At 47.5% G+C, this 16710-nt stretch overlaps 1 protein-coding gene across 1 annotated transcript in view; it reads left to right on the top strand.

Moving 5' to 3' along the window:
- The first annotated feature begins 3926 nt into the window (after window positions 1-3926).
- LOC311426267 (uncharacterized protein) overlaps window positions 3927-16710 on the top strand; it is a 95719-nt gene continuing 82935 nt past the window's right edge. The window contains exon 1 of the mRNA XM_084502508.1: window positions 3927-8000. Coding sequence (XP_084358634.1) covers window positions 4203-7256 — 3054 coding nt within the window. The 5' untranslated portion in view covers window positions 3927-4202 and the 3' untranslated portion in view covers window positions 7257-8000. The remainder of the gene's footprint in view (window positions 8001-16710) is intronic.

Below are 16710 nucleotides of genomic sequence, written 5' to 3'. Positions count from 1 at the left end.
TAAATTTAACACTAACCCCCGCAGATCTAATCCTAACCCCTAACCGATCTAAACCTAACCGATCTAACCCTAACCCCCTAACGATCCTAACCCAACTCTAACCCCTAACCCTCTAACCCTCTAACCGTCTAACCGTAACCCTAACCCTCTAACCCTAACGCCTCACCCTAACCCTAAAGCTGCACCCTAATCCTTACATGCCCTCCTGCCCCCCTAACCCCCTAACCCTAACACTAAACCCAACCCCCCCCCCATATTAATTGTTCAGCATGACGTCAGATGGGATGGAATATCCCTTTGGCCAGTTTGGGTTAGCTGTCCTGAGTCTGTCCTCTCCCAGCTCCTGCTGCACACCCAGCCTGCCCGGTGGCAGGACAGAGCGAGAAGCTGAAAATTCCTTGGCTTAGTGTAAGCACTGCTCTGCAACAATTAAAATATCAGCATGTTATCAACACTCCTCTCATCCTAAAACCCTTCCCAATAATTGGTGCTTTAATTTTTTACTGTGACTTGTGCCCATTCTTTAACTAAGTTTTTCCCAGATCTGTCTCCCAGATCTGTCTGTCACTTTTTCTCCTGCATGGACAGATGCAAGGACCTTCCTCAGTCCATCTCCTCAATCCCCCCGTCTGGGTCCTGTGGAGGAGGCAGCATACAAATCAGGTGAATGATTGTCTGCATAGCTGGTGACATGATCAAGGTTTTGGGTTCTATGATCTCGGGCATGCTTTTGAGAGACCAGGCATGCTGACAGGGGGTGGGGTGCACCTGACCAAGTGGGACAAGAGCGTTTTGGGCAGCAATCTGGCTGGACTTATTAGCAAGGCTTTAAACTAGATTCCATGGGTAAAGGGGATGTACCTGTAAGTGACTCAAAAGAACCACTGAATGCCAGTACTTTAAAAAACAGCAGGGAAATACCTGTTAATAGTCCCATAGGAATTAGGAAGGACTCCTCCAACAAGGCAATACAGCACATAGCCCAGTTGACGTGCACCCTGGTGACCTGAACGTGCCTTTTGACCCAGGCCTATTGGCCTTCACAAGGAGATGGACATGCTTTTTTTTGGGTCTGGGAAGAACGGGATACATAAGGCCTGAAGACCGAGTTGCTTAACAACTTAAAGTGAGACATATTGTTCACACGACTAACCCTGGAATTATGGAAAATGGAGACTGTTGTTTGTAATCAGGAAAATGGAGACTGTTAAGTTATGGAACTTAAAGGATTGTTTGTTACCTATCCTGATTGTATGTATGTAAAGGCATACTCAGGTTATTATGTAAAGCAATGTTCTGTATACATGTATTTAGAATGTTTGATGTGTGTGTGTGCATGTTGATGGAGCGTAGACTCCCCGCACACCCAGCGCTGTTTACTTGCCTTTTATACCTTTTATAGCTTTTATACCTTTTAGAAATATTTGTTTTATAAATATTACAAAATTCAGATTGACTTGAGACCTCATTTATAACACTTGTAACTAATCAGCTTTATTTAGAATTAGATAAATATGTTTAAACAGATTGAAAAAAATGTTATTTTAAAAATTGAATATGTTAAAAAGGATTGAAAACCATGTTTAGAAGAAATTCAGTGTTTCAATTTGAAGAAAAATCAAAACCTATTTAAGAGGTTAGATGAGCTCAACATCCAGTTTATTGGGCTGAATGAATTCAGCCCAGTAAAAAGGTTTTCAAAAAGCAACAACTAATATTAGAGAGCCAATGGATTTCCTGTAAAAGTACACAACACTTAAGTCAAGATTCTCATCTTAAAGATTTGGTCTATATAGGAAAGTTTTAGTGCCTTTTTTTTTTTCAAAGTTCTTTGTGTGAGAAACAATCTGCAGCCTATAACACAGGCTCAGGTGAGTATCTCACTGAAATAGCATTTTTATTTGCGATTGCAATAGCAGGCATCCTGCAAGCAGGAGTGCACAGCGGAAATGTATCATAGCCCTATATTCCCTATTACCCGACCATTGATTCCTCCCGTTTTCTCACTGGCTGAGTACTACAGGTTCACAACCTACCCAACGCTTGTTATTATGCCCTGCATGTACAGTTTTATTTGACTAACCTTTAATTTCTCCTCTTTTTTTTTTTTGGTTTGTTTTTTGGTTTGTTTTTTTTGTTTGTTTTTTGTTTTTGTTTTTTGCTGTTCTGTAACTGCTTATCTTGTTTTTCTTAGCCATCCTCCTTATTTTCGGACAGTGGGATTTTCCACTGTTCCCTTATTTGCTTAATATACCCCCCACTGCTATGCCTGTGCAATCACTTTTGAATGTGCAAGGTTAGTGGAATTTTCCACTGCAAAAACACAACTTCAGTTCTTTCGAGTGTCAATTAATGATTTTATTTTTTTCTTTTTATCAATAAAATTCTTCACTTTTACCAGTGTGCTTACATCCCTTTTGTAAATGTGTCAAGGAATGATAAACCACTGAAGAGGAAGAGTCTAATAAAAGACTCTCTGCTTGGGGCCCGTATTCGTGACATCACAAAGAGGCTACCGAGTTTGGTTAAGCCAGAGGACTATCACCCATCCCTGCCCTTTCACATAGGGACAACTGAGGCCATGACAAGGAGACTCCAAAACATCAAAAGGGACTTTATGTTTCTTGGAAAGATGCTGAAGGGATCAGGAGCACACCTTTCCTTTCCTTTCCTTTCCTTTCCTTTCCTTTCCTTTCCTTTCCTTTCCTTTCCTTTCCTTTCCTTTCCTTTCCTTTCCTTTCCTTTCCTTTCCTTTCCTTTCCTTTCCTTTCCTTTCCTTTCCTTTCCTTTCCTTTCCTTTCCTTTCCTTTCCTTTCCTTTCCGTCCTAATAAACTGTCTTTATCTCATCCCATAAGCTTTCACTTTTTTTTTTTTTCCTGATTTTCTCCCCTGTTCCACAGTGTCCTGGTTTCAGTTAGCACAGAATTAATTTTCTTCCTAGTAGCTGGTGGAATGCTGTGTTTTGGCTTAGAATGAGAAGAGTGCTGATAACACCCCGATGCTTTAATTGTTGCAGAGCAGTGCTTATACTAAGCCAAGGACATCTCAGCCTTTGCTCTGTCCTGCCAACGGGCAGGCTGGGGGGTGCAGTAAGAGCTGGGAGGGGACAGACCCAGGACAGGTGACCCAAACTAGCCAAAGGGGTATTCCATACCATCTGACGTCATGCTAAACAATATATAGGGGTGGCTAGCCGGGGGGAGGGGGCCGGACTGCTCGGGGTTAGGCTGGGCATCGGTCAGCGGGTGGTGAGCAATTGCATTGTGCATCACTTGTTTGTACATACTATTATTACTTTCGTATTATCACCATTGTATCATCATTATTATTATTGTTATTATTATTTTTGTTATTTTTTTTTCCTGTCTTATTAAACTGTCTTTATCTCAACTCACGGGCTTCACTTTCCATTTCTCTCCCCCGTCCCAGAGAGGGAGGGGGGAGGGTGAGCGAACGGCTGCGTGGTGTTTAGCTGCCGGTCGGGTTAAACCACGACAGTCTTTTTGGCGCCCAACGTGGGGCCCGAAAGGTTGAGATAATGGCCTGGAAAGAGGATGAGGAACCCACAGTGGGTGAAGCGGCTAAACAACTCCGGCAGTACGAAGAAAGTCTCTCCTCTTCCTTACAGGCCTGCGTCTCAGCTGTGGAGAAACTTTCTGAAAAGGTTCACCAACTTGAAGAGAATCTATTGTCCTCCCCACCTGAACCAACCAGTGCCCACCGACCAAAGGAGAACACTTGGGAGAAACTTTCTGAAAAGGTTCACCAACTTGAAGAGAGATTATTCTCCTTCGCACCTGTACAAAGCAGTGTCTCAGCTGTCAGGGGTAGGCGTTCACCCACACAAGGAAGACGATATGGTGGGTACTCACCCCGTGCCACCCTGTGGTTTTACTTACGAGACATGAGAAAATGGGATGGAAAATCTACCGCGACCCTAGAGGCACGGGTACGTGAGTTGCAAAAGAAAACAATCAGGAAAAAGGGATTCTCCGAAAAGTTTGCTGCTCCAACTTCCAGCAGACAGTCCTTCAAACACAGAAACGAGGAAGATTCTGACCAGGATTAGGGGGGCCCTGCCTCCAGCCAGGGGGAGGAAAGGGACAATCGAGTTTATTGGACTGTGTGGATTCGATGGCCTGGCACATCACGCGCACAGAAGTATAAGGCTTTAGTAGACACCGGTGCACAATGTACTATAATGCCATCGAGCTATAAAGGACCAGAGCCCATCTATATTTGTGGAGTGACAGGGGGATCTCAGCAGTTGACTGTATTGGAGGCTGAAGTGAGTCTGACTGGGAATGAGTGGGAAAAGCACCGCATTGTGACTGGTCCGGATGCTCCATGTATCCTTGGCATAGACTATCTTAGAAGAGGATACTGCAAGGACCCAAAAGGGTTCCGGTGGGCTTTTGGTATTACTGCCTTAGAGACAGAGGGCATTAAACAATTATCTACCTTGCCTGGTCTCTCAGAGGACCCTTCTGTTGTGGGGTTGCTGAGGGTCGAAGAACAGCAAGTGCCAATTGCTACCACAACTGTGCACCGGCGGCAATATCGCACCAACCGAGACTCCCTGATTCCCATCCATAAGCTAATTCGTCAATTGGAGAGCCAAGGAGTGATCAGCAAGACTCATTCACCTTTCAATAGTCCCATATGGCCAGTGCGAAAGTCTAATGGCGAGTGGAGACTAACAGTGGACTATCGCGGCCTGAACGAAGTCACGCCACCACTGAGTGCTGCAGTGCCGGACATGCTGGAACTTCAGTATGAACTTGAATCGAAGGCAGCCAAGTGGTACGCCACAATTGATATCGCTAATGCATTTTTCTCCATCCCTCTAGCAGCAGAGTGCAGGCCACAATTTGCCTTCACTTGGAGGGGAGTCCAATATACTTGGAATAGGCTGCCCCAGGGGTGGAAACACAGCCCTACCATTTGCCATGGGCTGATCCAGTCTGCACTAGAGCAGGGGGAAGCTCCTGAACACCTGCAGTACATCGATGACATTATTGTGTGGGGTGACACAGCAGAGGAAGTTTTCGAGAAAGGGAAGAAAATAGTCCAAATCCTTCTGAAAGCCGGTTTTGCCATAAAACAAAATAAAGTCAAAGGACCTGCACGGGAGATCCAGTTTTTAGGAATAAAATGGCAAGATGGACGTCGTCAAATCCCAATGGATGTGATCAACAAAATAACAGCTATGTCTCCACCAACTAACAAAAAAGAAACACAGACTTTCCTAGGTGTTGTGGGGTTTTGGAGAATGCACATCCCAAATTACAGTCTGATTGTAAACCCACTCTACCAAGTAACTCGTAAGAAGAATGAGTTTGAATGGGGCCCTGAACAACGACAAGCCTTTGAACAAATCAAGCAGGAAATAGTCCATGCAGTAGCCCTTGGGCCAGTTCGAACAGGACCAGATGTAAAGAATGTGCTCTACACTGCAGCCGGGGAGAACGGCCCCACCTGGAGCCTCTGGCAGAAAGAACCTGGGGAAACTCGAGGTCGGCCTCTGGGGTTTTGGAGTCGGGGATACAGAGGATCTGAGGCCCGCTATACTCCAACTGAAAAGGAGATATTGGCAGCATATGAAGGAGTTCGATCTGCTTCGGAGGTGGTCGGTACTGAAGCGCAGCTCCTCCTAGCACCCCGATTACCGGTACTAGGCTGGATGTTCAAGGGAAGGGTCCCCTCTACGCATCATGCAACTGATGCTACATGGAGCAAGTGGGTTGCACTGATTACTCAGCGGGCTCGAATAGGAAACCCCAGTCGCCCAGGAATATTGGAAGTGATCATGGACTGGCCAGAAGGCAAATACTTTGGGATATCATCAGAGGAGGAGGTGGGTCGTGCTGAAGAAGCCCCACTGTACAACCAGTTGCCAGAGAATGAAAAGAAATATGCCCTGTTCACTGATGGGTCCTGTCGTATTGTGGGGAAGCATCGGAGATGGAAGGCTGCTGTATGGAGTCCTACGCGACGAGTTGCAGAAGCTGCTGAGGGAGAAGGTGAATCGAGTCAGTTTGCAGAAGTGAAAGCCATTCAGCTGGCTTTAGACATTGCTGAACGAGAAAAATGGCCAGTTCTCTATCTCTACACCGATTCATGGATGGTAGCAAATGCCCTGTGGGGATGGTTACAGCAATGGAAGCAAAACAACTGGCAGCGTAGGGGCAAACCTATCTGGGCTGCTGCATTGTGGCAAGATATTGCTGCTCGGGTAGAGAACCTGGCTGTGAAAGTACGCCACGTAGATGCTCATGTGCCCAAGAATCGGGCTACTGAAGAACATCAAAACAACCAGCAGGTGGATCAGGCTGCTAAGATTGAAGTAGCTCAGGTGGACCTGGATTGGCAGCATAAAGGTGAATTATTTATAGCCCGATGGGCCCATGACACCTCAGGCCATCAAGGTAGAGATGCAACATACAGATGGGCTCGTGATCGAGGGGTGGACCTGACCATGGACGCTATAGCACAGGTTATTCATGACTGTGAAACATGTGCTGCAATCAAGCAAGCCAAACGGTCAAAGCCTCTTTGGTATGGAGGACGATGGCTGAAATATAAATATGGAGAGGCCTGGCAGATTGATTATATCACATTCCCTCAAACTCGCAATGGCAAGCGCCACGTACTTACAATGGTGGAAGCAACCACCGGATGGCTGGAAACATATCCTGTGCCTCATGCTACCGCCCGGAACACCATCCTGGGCCTTGAAAAGCAAGTCCTATGGCGACATGGCACCCCAGAAAGAATAGAATCAGACAATGGGACTCACTTCCGAAACAACCTTATAGACACTTGGGCCAAAGAACATGGTATTGAATGGGTGTATCACATCCCCTATCATGCACCAGCCTCCGGGAAAGTTGAACGATACAATGGCCTGTTAAAGACTACCTTGAAAGCAATGGGCGCTGGGACGTTCAAAAACTGGGATACGCATTTGGCAAAGGCCACCTGGTTAGTCAATACTAGGGGATCTACCAACCGAGCTGGACCTGCCCAATCAAACCTGTTACGTACTGTAGATGGGGATAAAGTTCCTGTAGTGCATGTAAAAAATATGCTGGGTAAAACAGTCTGGGCTACTCCTGCCTCAGGAAAAGGCAAACCTATTCGTGGAATTGTTTTCGCTCAGGGACCTGGATATACTTGGTGGGTGATGCAAAAGAACGGAGAGGTCCGGTGTGTACCTCAAGGAGATTTAATACTGGGTGAGAATAGCCCATGAACTGAATTGCACCATGTTAAATAGTATATTATACTGTATGTTATCACTACCATGATTACTATAGGTGACTAATTAGAATGTATGGAAAAGAGTGTAACCTGAGCATGACATAAATGGTATGGAATAAGGGGTGGATAGATGTCCTGGTTTCAGTTAGCACAGAATTAATTTTCTTCCTAGTAGCTGGTGGAATGCTGTGTTTTGGCTTAGAATGAGAAGAGTGCTGATAACACCCCGATGCTTTAATTGTTGCAGAGCAGTGCTTATACTAAGCCAAGGACATCTCAGCCTTTGCTCTGTCCTGCCAACGGGCAGGCTGGGGGGTGCAGTAAGAGCTGGGAGGGGACAGACCCAGGACAGGTGACCCAAACTAGCCAAAGGGGTATTCCATACCATCTGACGTCATGCTAAACAATATATAGGGGTGGCTAGCCGGGGGGAGGGGGCCGGACTGCTCGGGGTTAGGCTGGGCATCGGTCAGCGGGTGGTGAGCAATTGCATTGTGCATCACTTGTTTGTACATACTATTATTACTTTCGTATTATCACCATTGTATCATCATTATTATTATTGTTATTATTATTTTTGTTATTTTTTTTCCTGTCTTATTAAACTGTCTTTATCTCAACTCACGGGCTTCACTTTCCATTTCTCTCCCCCGTCCCAGAGAGGGAGGGGGGAGGGTGAGCGAACGGCTGCGTGGTGTTTAGCTGCCGGTCGGGTTAAACCACGACACACAGGGGGGTTGAGGGAGGGTGAGTGAACTGCTCTGTGGTCCTTAGCTGCTGGATGGGTTAAAACACAACAGTGATTACTTAAATTATTTACTCAAAAATTAATTTATTCTGAGCTTTGGTATCCTTTGTTTTCTTGATTTTTCAAAGGCCAGGTTGGAGACATTTTATAAAGAAGGTTATTATTTTTTTTCACTGTTAGCAGATGCAATTCTAGACATTATATTAATTTCTAATACATGGAGCAAGTCAGAGTAGATCATAAGGAAGAGGTTCTTCATTGAGAGGGTGTTTGCACACTGGAACAGGCTCCCCAGGGAAGTAGTCACTGCAACAAGCCTTTCAGAGTTTAAGAAGCGTTTGGACTGTTGTCCTGGTTTCAGTTAGAACAGAATTAATTTTCTTCCTAGTAGCTGGTGGAATGCTGTGTTTTGGCTTAGGATGAGAAGAGTGCTGATAACACCCCGATGTTTTAATTGTTGCAGAGCAGTGCTTATACCAAGCCAAGGACATCTCAGCCTTTTGCTCTGTCCTGCCAACAGGCAGGCTGGGGGTGCAGTAAGAGCTGGGAGGGGACAGACCCAGGACAGGTGACCCAAACTAGCCAAAGGGGTATTCCATACCATCTGACGTCATGCTAAACAATATATAGGGGTGGCTAGCCAGGGAGAGGGGGCCGGACTGCTCAGGGTTAGGCTGGGCATCGGTCAGCGGGTGGTGAGCAATTGCATTGTGAATCACTTGTTTGTACATATTAGTAGTAGTAGTACTATTATCATCATTGTATTATTATTATTATTATTATTGTTATTATTATTTTCCTGTCTTATTAAACTGTCTTTATCTCAACTCACGGGCTTCACTTTCCATTTCTCTCCCCCGTCCCAGAAAGGGAGGGGGGAGGGTGAGCGAACGGCTGCGTGGTGTTTAGCTGCCGGCTGGGTTAAACCATGACAACTGTGCACTTAGTCACGTGGTCTAAACTTCTGGGTAGACCTGTGTGGTGCCAGGAGTTGGACTCGATGATCCTTATGGGTCCCTTCCAACTCAGAATATTCTATGATTCTATAAATGTTACTACCTCTGTAAAATCCCTGGATACTCTGTAACAAGTGCACCATCATCATATGCCAGCTCATTGGCAATAATGGCCTGGAAAGAGGATGAGGAACCCACAGTGGATGAAGTGGCTAAACAACTCCGGCAGTACGAAGAAAGTCTCTCCTCTTCCTTACAGGCCTGCATCTCAGCTGTGGAGAAACTTTCTGAAGAGTTCCACCAACTTAAAGAGAATCTATCTTCCTCTCCACCTGAACCAACCAGTGTCCACCAACCAAAAGAGAACACTGTGGAGAAACTTTCTGAAAAGGTTCACCAACTTGAAGAGAGATTATTCTCCTCCGCACCTGTACAAAGCAGTGTCTCAGCTATCAGGGGTAGTCGTTCATCCACACAAGGAAGACGATATGGTGGGTAGTCACCCCGTGCCACCCTGTGGTTTTACTTACGAGACCACGGAGAGGACATGAGAAAATGGGATGGAAAATCTACCGCAACCCTAGAGGCACGGGTACGTGAGTTGCAAAAGAAAACAATCAAGAAAAAGGGATTCTCTGAAAAGTTTGCTGCTCCAACTTCCAGCAGACAGTCCTTCAAACACAGAAATGAAGAAGATTCTGACCAGGATTAGGGGGGCCCTGCCTCCAGCCAGGGGGAGGAAAGGGACAATCGAGTTTATTGGACTGTGTGGATTCGATGGCCTGGCACGTCAGATGCACAGAAGCATAAGGCTTTAGTAGACACCAGTGCACAATGTACTGTAATGCCATTGAGCTATAAAGGACCAGAGCCCATCTGTATTTGTGGAGTGACAGGGGGATCTCAGCAGTTGACTGTATTGGAGGCTGAAGTGAGTCTGACTGGGAATGAGTGGGAAAAGCACCGCATTGTGACTGGCCCGGATGCTCCATGTATCCTTGGCATAGACTATCTTAGAAGAGGATATTGCAAGGACCCAAAAGGGTTCTGGTGGGCTTTTGGTATAGCTGCCTTAGAGACAGAGGGCATTAAACAATTATCTACCTTGCCTGGTCTCTCAGAGGACCCCTCTGTTGTGGGGTTGCTGAGGGTCGAAGAACAGCAAGTGCCAATCGCTACCACAACTGTGCACCGGCGGCAATATCGCACTAACCGAGACTCCCTGATTCCCATCCATAAGCTAATTCGTCAATTGGAGAGCCAAGGAGTGATCAGCAAGACTCATTCACCTTTCAATAGTCCCATATGGCCAGTGCGAAAGTCTAATGGCGAGTGGAGGCTAACAATGGACTATCGTGGCCTGAACGAAGTGACGCCACCACTGAGTGCTGCAGTGCCGGACATGCTGGAACTTCAGTACGAACTTGAATCGAAGGCAGCCAAGTGGTACGCCACAATTGATATTGCTAATGCATTTTTCTCCATCCCTCTAGCAGCAGAGTGCAGGCCACAATTTGCCTTCACTTGGAGGGGAGGCCAATATACTTGGAATCGGCTGCCCCAGGGGTGGAAACACAGCCCTACCATTTGCCATGGACTGATCCAGTCTGCGCTGGAGCAGGGGGAAGCTCCTGAACACCTGCAGTACATCGATGACATTATTGTGTGGGGTGACACAGCAGAGGAAGTTTTCGAGAAAGGGAAGAAAATAGTCCAAATCCTTCTGAAAGCCGGTTTTGCCATAAAACAAAATAAAGTCAAAGGACCTGCACGAGAGATCCAGTTTTTAGGAATAAAATGGCAAGATGGACATCGTCAAATCCCAATGGATGTGATCAACAAAATAACAGCTATGTCTCCACCAACTAACAAAAAAGAAACACAGACCTTCCTAGGTGTTGTGGGGTTTTGGAGAATGCACATCCCAAATTACAGTCTGATTGTAAACCCGCTCTACCAAGTAACCCGTAAGAAGAATGAGTTTGAATGGGGCCCTGAACAACGACAAGCCTTTGAACAAATCAAGCAGGAAATAGTGCATGCAGTAGCCCTTGGGCCAGTTTGAACAGGACCAGTTGTAAAGAATGTGCTCTACACTGCAGCCGGGGAGAACGGCCCCACCTGGAGCCTCTGGCAGAAAGAACCTGGGGAAACTCGAGGTCGGCCCCTGGGGTTTTGGAGCCGGGGATACAGAGGATCTGAGGCCCGCTATACTCCAACTGAAAAGGAGATATTGGCAGCATATGAAGGAGTTCGATCTGCTTCGGAGGTGGTCGGTACTGAAGCGCAGCTCCTCCTAGCACCCCGATTGCCAGTACTAGGCTGGATGTTCAAGGGAAGGGTCTCTTCTACGCATCATGCATCTGATGCTACATGGAGCAAGTGGGTTGCACTGATTACTCAGCGGGCTCGAATAGGAAACCCCAGTCGCCCAGGAATATTGGAAGTGATTATGGACTGGCCAGAAGGCAAATACTTTGGCATATCATCATCAGAGGAGGTGGTCCGTGCTGAAGAAGCCCCATGTGGTGGTTTTACTCAGGTGGGCAGCCGAGCTCCACCACAACCGCTCTCTCACTCCCCCTCTCCTCAAAGAGGAAGGGGGAGAAAATACAACACAGAGAACTCGAGGTTTGATATAAGAAAGGTTTAATTAAAGGGAAAGGGAATGGGAGGAAAAAAAACAGAGACAAAAGAAGCAATCAGTCCGCGCGGAAGCACAGAGAGAGGAAAAATTATTCTCTACTTCCCATCAGCGAGCGGTGTTCGGCCACGTCCTGGGAAGCAGGGCCCCAAACGCGTAGTGGTTGTTCAGGAGGAACAGCCCCCTCCCCCATGAGAGCCCCCCCTTTTATTGCTGAGTGTGACATCAGGTGTTATGGAATATCCCTTTGGTTGGTTTAGGTCAGCTGCCCCAGCAATGTCCCCTCCCCATCACTTGCCCACCCCCAGTCTGCTGGCTCTTGGGGGCTTGGAAGGAGTCCTGATGCTGTGCCAGCACTATGCAGCAATAGACACAACACTAGAGTGATATCAGTGTTGTTCCAGCTACGAGTGCAGAGTACAGCACTGTGTGGGCTGCTGCAGGGAAAAGGTGACTCCAGCTCAGACAGACCCAACACAACTTCCACCCCTTATTCCATAACATTTGTGTCACAATCAGGTACAGTTTAGTATATAGATGTTCTCATCACCGTTGTTTTCTGTCCATTGAAGCATTTTTATGTCTGTACTTCTCTTTATTCTATAGGTCTTTTCCCAAAATGCTCATAAAAACTGTTGATGGTTTCGCCTTCATCTGTCAAAGTGGTCACTCAGGGCAGGCGAAGTTGGTTTTCTTGACACCAGCACCAGCTTAGCTCACGTCAGTGTTGCACTTGCCCGGTTCCTTGCAAAGTTGACCTGTCATTGGTTCTGCAGTGTCCTCCTACAACACATAACTTGGATGACAGATTAATTTTCTCCCAGTGTTAAATCTCCTTGAGGCACACACTTGATATCCCCATCTTTCTGCATTACCCACCAGGTATACCCTGGTCCTTGGGCAAAGACAATCCCACGAGTGGGTTTGCCTTTTCCCGAGGCAGGGGCAACCCACACCGCCTTCCCCATCCACTTCCCCACACGCACTACAGGGACTTTAGCTTCTCCCACAGTGTGTAGGGGTTTTGTTTCAGCAGGACCAGGACGGCTTTCAGACCCCCTGTTGTTAACTAGCCAAGTGGCCTCTGGTAGATTTATATCCCAATGTTTCCATGTCCCAGCACCCAATGCTCGCAGCATAGTTTTTAACAGTCCATTGTACCTCTCAACCTTCCCAGAGGCTTGTGGGTGATAAGGGATGTGATACACCCATTCAATGCCATGTCTCTTGGCCCAGGAAGTGATCAAATTGTTTCGGAAGTGACTCCCATTGTCGGACTCTATTCTCTCCGGTGTACCATGTCGCCACAGCACTTGCCTTTCCAGGCCCAAGATAGTGTTTCGGGCGGTGGCATGGTTTACAGGGTATGTTTCCAGCCACCCAGTAGTTGCTTCTACCATGGTGAGTATGTACCGTTTGCCTTGGCGGGTTTGTGGAAGTGGTCCGATGTAGTCAATCTGCCAGGCCTCACCATATCGAAATCCAAGCCATCTCCCCCTGTTCCAGGGAGACTTTACCCTCATGGCTCGTTTAATTGCAGCACAGGTCTCACACTGATGGGTAACCTGTGTGATGGCCTCAATGGTCAGGTCCACCCCTCGATCACGAGCCCATCTATATGTGGCGTCCCTCCCCAGATGTCCTGATGTTTCATGAGCCCATCGAGCTACAAACAGTTCACCCTTACGTCCCCAGTCCAGGTCCACCTGAGCTATTTCAATTTTTGAAGCTCGATCTACTTCTTCGTTGTTCTGATGTTCTTCAGTAGCACGATTCTTAGGCATATGGGCATCTACATGACGTACCTTTACAGCCAGGTTTTCTACGCGGGCAGCAATATCTTGCCACAGGGTAGCAGCCCAGATAGGTTTAACTCTGCGCTGCCAGTTGTTCTGTTTCCATTGTTGCAGCCACCCCCATAGCGCATTTGCCACCATCCATGAGTCAGTGTAGAGATACAGTACCGGCCACTTTTCTCTTTCAGCAATTTCTAGGGCCAGTTGTATAGCTTTCACTTCTGCATACTGACTTGACTCACCTTCCCCTTCCATGGCCTCCACAACTTGTCGTGTGGGACTCCACACAGCAGCTTTCCACTTCCGATGGCTCCCTACCACAAGGCAGGATCCATCAGTGAACAACACATACTGCTTTCTGTCTTCTGGCAACTCATTGTATGGTGGTGCCTCTTCAGCACGCGTTACTTCTTCTGTCGGTGCTCCGAAATCCCTGCCCTCTGGCCAGTCCATAATCTCTTCCAGGATTCCCGGGCGATTGGGTTTCCCCATTCGAGCCCGCTGTGTAATTAACGCTACCCATTTACTCCACGTAGCATCGGTTGCATGATGTGTAGTGGGAATTTTCTCTTTGAACATCCAATGTAACACAGGTAGCCGTGGGGCCAAGAGAAGTTGTGCTTCTGTACCAACAACTTCTGAAGCTGCTCTAATCCCCTCATATGCTGTTAATATTTCCTTTTCAGTTGGGGTGTAATTGGCTTCTGATCCTCGATAGGCCCGGCTCCAGAACCCCAAAGGTCGGCCTCGAGTTTCTCCTGGGGTCTTCTGCCAGAGGCTCCAGGTGAGCCCATGCTCCCCAGCTGCAGTGTACAGTATGTTTTGCACAGCTGGTCCAGTACGGACAGGCCCAAGGGCTACTGCACGAGCTATTTCTTGTTTGAGTTGTTCAAAGGCCTGTTGTTGCTCGGGGCCCCACTCGAAAGAGTTCCTCTTTCGAGTCACTCGATATAGAGGACTCACAAGCTGACTATAGCCTGGCACATGCATTCTCCAAAATCCCACAAGACCTAGGAAAGCTTGTGTTTCTTTTTTGCTAGTTGGCGGAGACATAACTGTTATTTTGTTGATCACATCCGTCGGAATGTGGCGACGTCCATCCTGCCATTTTACCCCCAAGAACTGGATTTCCTGTGCAGGTCCCTTGACTTTATTCTGTTTAATGGCAAATCCAGCTTTCAGAAGAATTTGAATTATTTTCTTCCCTTTCCCAAAAACTTCTTCTGCTGTGTTACCCCATACGATGATATCATCGATATACTGCAGGTGTTCAGGAGCGTTCCCCTGTTCCAGTGTCGTCTGGATCAGTCCATGGCAGATGGTAGGGCTGTGTTTCCACCCCTGGGGCAGTCGATTCCAAGTATACTGAATGCCCCTCCAAGTGAAAGCGAATTGTGGCCTGCATGCTGCTGCTAGAGGGATAGAGAAAAATGCATTAGCAATATCAATTGTAGCATACCACTTAGCTGCCTTTGACTCTAGTTCGTACTGGAGTTCTAGCATGTCTGGCACTGCTGCACTTAGTGGTGGTGTGACTTCATTCAGGCCCCGATAGTCCACTGTTAGCCTCCACTCGCCATTGGACTTCCGCACTGGCCATATAGGACTGTTAAAAGGTGAATGAGTCTTGCTGATCACTCCTTGGCTCTCCAGATGGTGAACTAACTCATGGATAGGAATCAGGGAGTCTCGGTTGGTGCGATATTGCCGCCGGTGCACAGTTGTAGTCGCAATTGGCACTTGCTGTTCTTCAATCCTCAGCAATCCTACAGCAGAAGGGTCTTGTGAGAGACCAGGCAGGGTAGACAGCTGCTTAATCTTCTCTGTGCTCAAGGCAGCTATGCCAAAAGCCCACCGGTACCCTTTTGGATCCTTGAAGTACCCTTTCCTGAGGTAGTCTATGCCAAGGATGCACGGAGCCTCTGGGCCAGTCACGATGGGGTGCTTTTGCCACTCATTCCCAGTTAGACTCACTTCAGCTTCCAATATGGTTAGCTCTTGGGATCCCCCCGTCACTCCGGAGATAGAGATGGGTTCTGCCCCTTGGTGGCCTGACGGCATTAGGGTACACTGTGCGCCTGTGTCCACTAAAGCTTTATATTTTTGCGGTTCCGGTGTGCCAGGCCATCGAATCCACACAGTCCAGTAAATCCGGTTGTCCCTCTCCTCTACCTGGCCAGAGGCAGGGCCCCACTAATCCTGGTCGGAGTATCTATCAATTATTTCTTCCAAACGTGAAGCAGAAATCTCTTCATCAGGGTCAGGAGTAATACTATTCCTTCTACTGCCTCTGGGGGACTGTTCAACAGAAACTGGGGCAGCAATCTTCCTAGGGGCCCTCTTTGTTGCTGTTGTATCTTTCCGTAGCTCACGTACCCGAGCAGCTAGGGCCGAGGTCGGTTCACCATCCCACTTCCTCATATCTTCCCCGTGGTCACGTAAATAAAACCACAAGGTACCTCGCGGTGTGCATCCCGGATTCTCCCTTGTTTGAGCCGGGGACTGCTGGCGCTTGATGGCCGAAAGATTTTTCCGTTTAGGTGAGGACGAAGCTATGTGTTCATCTAACCGTTGGGACAGTTTCTCCACAGCTGAAATGCAGCCCCGTACTGGGGGAGAGAGATTTTCTTCATATTTATGAAGCTGGTTGGACACGGTATCCACAGTTGGCCCCATCCCCTCGTCCCAACCCATGACTGCCAGTGTGCTGGCATGTGTTGGGGGTGCAGCTCGTACAAACTTCCGCCACATGGACGCTGTGCATTGCACTTCATCGGGGTCTTTAGGTGCCTGGGCGTTGTTTAAATCACTATAAAGCATCTCCAACACAGCTAATTCCCGCAGCTTCTGGAGGCCCTTATCCATAGTGGTCCATTTGTTTACTTGGTAGACAATATCCTCTTTGTGGGGATACCTTTCTTTCACTGCTGTTAGGATTCGCCTCCAGAGGCTGATAACTTGTGCCTCTCTTCCAATTACTCTATCAATGAGTCTTTCTCTAGAAAGGGATCCCAGCTGCTTGGCTTCGTTGCCTTCTAGCTGTTGGGTATTGGCCCCACTATCCCAGCATCAAAGCAGCCAAGTGAGGATGTGCTCACCTGGATGGCGACTGAAGTCTTTCCGTATTTCTCGCAGCTCACTCAGAGATAGAGACCGAGTAGTTTCTGATTCATCTATGATTTCAGTCTCTTCTTCGCGATGTTGCCGTGATAACGCTGCTTTAGAGCCACTTGCCTTTTCCTCTTCTCCCTCATCCGTAGAAGGAGCTTCTTCCCTTACTAAACGACCTGATCTCCGTTTCC

Source organism: Aythya ferina (genome assembly GCF_964211825.1).
Source record: "Aythya ferina genome assembly, chromosome: W".
NCBI classification, from domain to species: Eukaryota; Metazoa; Chordata; class Aves; order Anseriformes; family Anatidae; genus Aythya; species Aythya ferina.
The sequence above is the reverse complement of the archived record's forward strand: the minus strand, read 5'-3'. Positions and strand labels throughout refer to the sequence as shown.